At 32.0% G+C, this 5,941-nt stretch overlaps 1 protein-coding gene across 1 annotated transcript; it reads right to left on the minus strand.

Moving 5' to 3' along the window:
* Window positions 1–2,377: 2,377 nt before the first annotated feature.
* LOC133333111 (large ribosomal subunit protein mL42) lies at window positions 2,378–2,797 on the minus strand. The gene has a single exon (XM_061541455.1). It carries the CDS (start codon window positions 2,762–2,764, stop codon window positions 2,387–2,389), a length of 378 nt encoding a protein of 125 aa, XP_061397439.1. The 5' UTR covers window positions 2,765–2,797; the 3' UTR covers window positions 2,378–2,386.
* Between the last annotated feature and the right edge of the window lie 3,144 nt (window positions 2,798–5,941).

Consider the following 5,941-nt stretch of genomic DNA (forward strand, 5'->3'; position numbering starts at 1 on the left):
AGTTAATGCAGCGACGACTGTCTGCGAACTTGTGAATTGTGATGGTGCTTAAATTTGCCGTTATAACTTGAAAGAAGAAAGAAATTAATGTCACACAATATTGGAACAGCAATCGGATTGCCACCACCAACACCACTTTTACATATCTCAAACGTTAAAGAGTACCCCAAAGTATAATTATATTATTATCAAATTTAAATTACGCTGTACGGCGAACATACATATATCCGATTTTGTGTACATACATACGTATATGAATATATATGCATGTTAATATAATATAATAATATTTATGACGACGTCTGATGGATGTGTAGTGTAAAAACCACTGATTTTCTTCTACTCGCCAACAAACAACTGTTATTGTTGTGATGTGAGCGAGCACAGACGGCGGGGGGACACTTTCAAACACCTAATACATAATTGATTATGAGAACTTGAGGCAAATGTTTTTCCCGATTCATTTTCGTCAATCGTACAACGTAATACCAGCTACGGACTCCTGCACACTCACTCTACTCACTTGTCCTTCAACTTCGTTTCTATTCGAACCACACTGTTGGCTTTTTCACATCCAAATTGTATGTAAACATTTGCTGACGCATAACTTTATCCCTTTGTCGTCGTTGCTGTTGTTGGGGACTTCATCATCGTTTGTCTGTCCATAGAATCGCAGAAAAATGTCGTCTCCAATTTCTTGTTGTGTTGAACCAAACCCGTTTACTTTTATTTATATTTTATTGGTTCGACTCTGTGCGTCTTTCCGAGAATAATATTCGAATGTTTTGGTTTGTAGATCACAATAAACAAGTAATGTTTTCCATAATTTTATTTTCAGAAAAAACAAATTTGCAAAAATGTCTCGTAAAGAAAAAATACAAAGTGTAGGGTTGCCGTAGAGTCTGAAGTTGCAGAACGAAGAACAGCCCAAAGAGGATCTGAGAGGAACGAAATGCCATCTCCTCTTTGAACACTTGTTCGTGATTTCCTCTTTCTGACAACACTAGAATTAATCAGCTGATTTTTTGTTTATTTATGTTTTGCTTTTGTTTTAGCTTTGACTGTTCTGTTCGTGAAATTAATCGAATTTATAACTTTAGGGATTCTTGGAACCCAATTGTGTTTGTGTCTGTGATAATTGGTAAAAATGTTAATGCATACTTCTAATTACCTTTATCTTCCCTTTTAATTTCAAAATCCCTTCATTTCTTTTGGTCCACAATCGCACTGGATAAAGATCTAATCTCCAATGTTCAACAACCATAACAAAGAAGTTTGTTGTTGAAATGTCAAAGTGCACAATGGGTTGTTGGTGAAAATACTTCAATACCAAATCGGAAATTACTTAACAAATATTTCCCTGCGAGATGAAATTAAAAAAAAAACATACTAGTAATACAACCTAAACACCCCTAAAAGTGGATTCTCTGAGCATTTTAAAACAACTTTTTCGACATCTGTCATATATCACTTACCATATAAATAACGTTTGTCAGTGTGTGCATTTAAACAGGTGCATATGTTCTTAAGAGAAAATTAGTAGATATTTCGATTATAGAATAGTTGGAGGCTTTAATTCATGAATTTTTCTGAAATGTTTAACACAGATAGGGTCATCGTAATTTATGGGACGTTGAAAGTGTAACACCTGTCCATAGTCTTAAATTAATCGCGTGACCAAATTTGTTAACCTATCCATGGAAGAAAGCCCTAAACACCCGTCTGAAGGCATCCATTTTGGATAAATTTCAATAAAAACTATATTTATGTGAAACGCTTTACAATCATACCTTCATATTATATTCATCGGTCTATAAATGACGATATTACGAGTATAAGCATTTCGGAATTTCAGATTCCCCATAACTCGGGAAGTATGATCATCCCACAATGCCATATATTAATATCGTGAGTTTCAATAAGTTGTTTTTGGAACAACATAATAAACATCTTGTTCTTTTGATTTCGGTTTGTTCTGCCACTAGACTCATCCTAACATAGTTACTATCACATCGACTTGTCCTGATTTAAATTAGGCAATTTTATTTACGAGAGAGTTTAGAGGAATGCAACCCTTCACGCCTCTTGCCCACAAATGTTGATACTTGTTTATTGAATGCAACAATTTCTATTATTTTGTGCTGTGGGATGCCTCCTGTATCCATTCTATGGTGTTCAATATATTGAAGATCTAATTTATTCCATATCCCATTCATATATTCTATTTGTTGTTATGGTCGCACAGTTCTTCATCAATTTAACAATATAAACTGCAATGGAAATGTCCAAAGATTAACGAACACACTTTTAATTTAATAATTTATTAAATGAAAAAAGAAAAAATCCAACAAATATTTTGCACTCATAAACAATGATACCGGCAACCTTACAAATAAGGTCTATCCATTGGTGTATCCTTAGCCCGCTTGTCTCTGGAACGGGGGAACCATCTGTGTTTGGTTGTGTGAGTTAAACGCATCAATTCTTCACGTGCCACTTCGGGTCTCTTGTCTTTGAAGGCACTCATGGCACTTCGCAACGATTCCTCCTTCATCAATGATGCTGATTGGGATTCCGATGCCGTGGGCAGGGGCTTTGTGAATTCATATGGATATGCAGGATCTGGATGCCAGGCAACAATAGTTTTACCATGTGGAGCTACAGCAACACCTTCTACGAGTCTCCGACCACCAATGGCATTTTTGTTTATTGATAATTTTAGAGAATTTGTTGAAAAGTTACGAAGCAAACGTATGGACGACATTGTGTGCTCGGAATGGTTTTATAATGTTTCCATATGTTTTAGTGATGTGCAATTGTCGTGCGATATTTAGTTATCGAATTTAAATGGCCGATTGTTATCGGTTTCTATATTAGGGTGGAAGGTTTTTATTTTAAATGTACATATTGTAAATATTGAATTGTTTATAGAAAAAATGTTGTAAAAAATTCAAAAAAAAAATTATTATTATAGCATGTACTGGAACAGGCTAATGAAAAAAGAAAATGGGATTCCAAACAAAATTTAAAAATTATATTTTATTTAATAGTACGTTTACATTGCACCGCATTTAGTTAACACAGTGGGTTGAAATTGTCAATTCCTTTGAATATATGCTATATAAATCCTCATATAGTAGGTTAACCCGGTAAAAAGTTCTAATGTAAATACCGTTTATGTATGACTCTAGTTGAAAATAAAAATGTGGAAGAGCTAAATTTATGGAATTGGTTTACGTTTCAGCTAAAATGTTTCTTGTAAGAAGTACATACATACTTGTTATGGTTCTTTAATCAAACTGAAATTGTATTGCATATGTTATATAATAAAAACGTTCCCTGTATTAAAAAGTCTATTTTTTATGTTATGACCTATTTAATAATGATTCAAAAAGTAGTAAGACTTTTCAAATTTATAAAAAAAAAATCAAAAACAATTTCGATTAATAGCAAATTCTGGAACAAATTCTAAGTTGTTATAAACTTTACCAGTTTTCGTGTGCGGAAATCCGAATCTAAATTGTTACCCTTTGTAATCTCATTTAATTTTCTATTAGACCCATTTTAATATCCAACACATTTTATTTCATTTGTACCTGTCGGCTTGTCTCTACAAAAGAAAGAGATAGAGAATATTACGCCAATACCATCAGTCGTCCATTCATAAATGTTGTAATATTTTCTCGTGTCAATTAGACTTTGTAGGCCTGGAAAAAATAAAAACATTTTAAAGAGATTACCGACGTGCGTCAGTAAGCCTAGATAAACATAATAAATGCAATGATCATTTGTTGACTTTGTTGTTGTTCTTTGAGCATATTTATGGACTGAGTGTGTAGAGTAATTAGTATGAGGATGGGAGGTCTCAGCTAATGTTTATTGCAAAGTGATATATATTCTGTAAATATGTATGTAATTGCTTTGTTTAAACAACGATGTGGTGGGAGGTCAGCATTGTATTGGTCTTGCAAAAAAAAGATACCATTTACACCGAATATATAATAGTAGTAAGTTGATACCTGTAGAGTTTGTGTCCTAACAATTGTCATAATTTCTCAAGTGATTAGTTCTTCGAAAGGAGGTGATTTTAGGGCAAATAAGAAAAACACCTTATTAATAATATTTTCCTTTTACAAAATTGCTACAACTTTTTATTGTCTATTACTTTTGTCTCACAACAGAATAAAATACATTTAATTTAAAATATTTTTGATGTTATCATGGCTTTATAAAATTCAAAATTTGTGATTAAAAATTTCTTAAAATTGGTCCATATTGATATTATTACTGAAACTGAAAATAAAGCAGAATATTGTGGAAAACTCAAGTATCTAATCCACTTTGTAAGAAACTGTGACAATTTGATTTATTAAAATAGTCCAGTGATTTATGATTTCGATTAACATTTCTAAAGCTTTGTTGTAAATCAAATTGTGCCCCATTTTTATAGTAACTGAAACAGAAATCTGGAACATTTTTCATGTGATAAGAACAATATACAGAAATAAATCTCGATTCCCTGCCATTAATCCCTACATAATGCGAGCTATTAAAGAAACATTTCAGTAAAGAAACCAAATAATTAGATTCTAATTTGGTTTCAAAAAATTTAAAAATTTATAAATTTGATTATAAGCAGACATATTTATATACATGCATGCTTATGTTATTATTAAGAGTGGTTTCACTCAAAGACATGTGTGTACTATGCACATACACACATATATTATCGTAGTTCAAAAGGTTCATTAAAATACATTAATAATTATTGTCATTGGTTTACGGTTTGTTTATCAGTCACAAATTAAAATGGGATTTTTTGGGTTCTTTTTTTACGTTTCGATTTTATTGTTCGGATTTCTTCTTCGTACACAAAATGGGCAAAAAAAGTGATCATGGAAATTGGAATGGGATAATTGGCTGCGAGAATGCTAATGTGCAGCATAGTCTTGTAAATGTGTATTGAGTTCTATTTTTTCCAGTGATTATATTTTCTTGGTTTTGGAAAATAAACGAACGAAAGAATTGTTATCTCGTAAATGTCATGAGCAAATGTATTTTGGTATTTCTGTTGTTCAATTGAGCATTTGTAATGTAACCGAAATACAAAACAAAAAGCTATCGCTTTCGTGTCCGTCCATAAAACACTAACCGAATATTGGTCAGATAAGACCCTTGCGGTCTTCTGAAGGGTGTTTGTATATGTATACCCTACACCATACTGATATGTGATATTATGCTTGAGGGTACTTGCAAAAAGAATCGAAGATATTACATTTGTTAATTTTGAGAGTATGCTGAGAATGCTTTTTTGGAATACTTGTCTTTAGAATGCCAAGTTTGGAAAGACTTGAAGGTGATTTAGGGAGCATGTCTTCTTAGGATATGGACGGCATTCAAATAATCTGGAATAACAAATAAATTTTCTTTTACTATTAATTCCATTTTTATTGGATTACACCTATACTAGGCTATGTATACAATCTTCAATCCAACCAAACTATAAAAGTTTGCATTGGAGTTATTTGTGTTTGAATGAACTCGATGAAGTTCGTTCGGAAACTATATATCATTCGTCTTAATATGCCACTATTCCATATGTTAGAAATATTTACTACATTTTTATTGATTTCTGTTTTTTACAATGTGACAACAACAATAACAAGAAAACATAAACACAACCCTCGATCAGTAATTAACACAACATTAAAAACCAAATGTCATTAAGTAAATTCGAATTTTGTTTAAATCATTTTCTTCACACTCATAACAACAACAAAACACACACAACCTCAGGGAGCAATAAACCAAAAAAGCCAGATAGGGGAGGTTAAAGAAAAAAATAAAATAATTGCAAAAATCCCTCAACACATTGGTTTCTACTCGAATTTTATATATGTACATACACACACGCACATACTATATTAAGGAGACAAAAATA

This window comes from Musca vetustissima, unplaced genomic scaffold (assembly GCF_032173495.1).
Source record: "Musca vetustissima isolate MV318-11 ecotype Yass unplaced genomic scaffold, APGP_CSIRO_Mvet_v1 utg900, whole genome shotgun sequence".
Lineage (NCBI taxonomy): Eukaryota > Metazoa > Arthropoda > Insecta > Diptera > Muscidae > Musca > Musca vetustissima.

Bases quoted from the DNA above. Each gene is read 5' to 3' on its own strand.
- LOC133333111 (XM_061541455.1), bottom strand. From the start codon at position 2,764: ATGTCGTCCATACGTTTGCTTCGTAACTTTTCAACAAATTCTCTAAAA.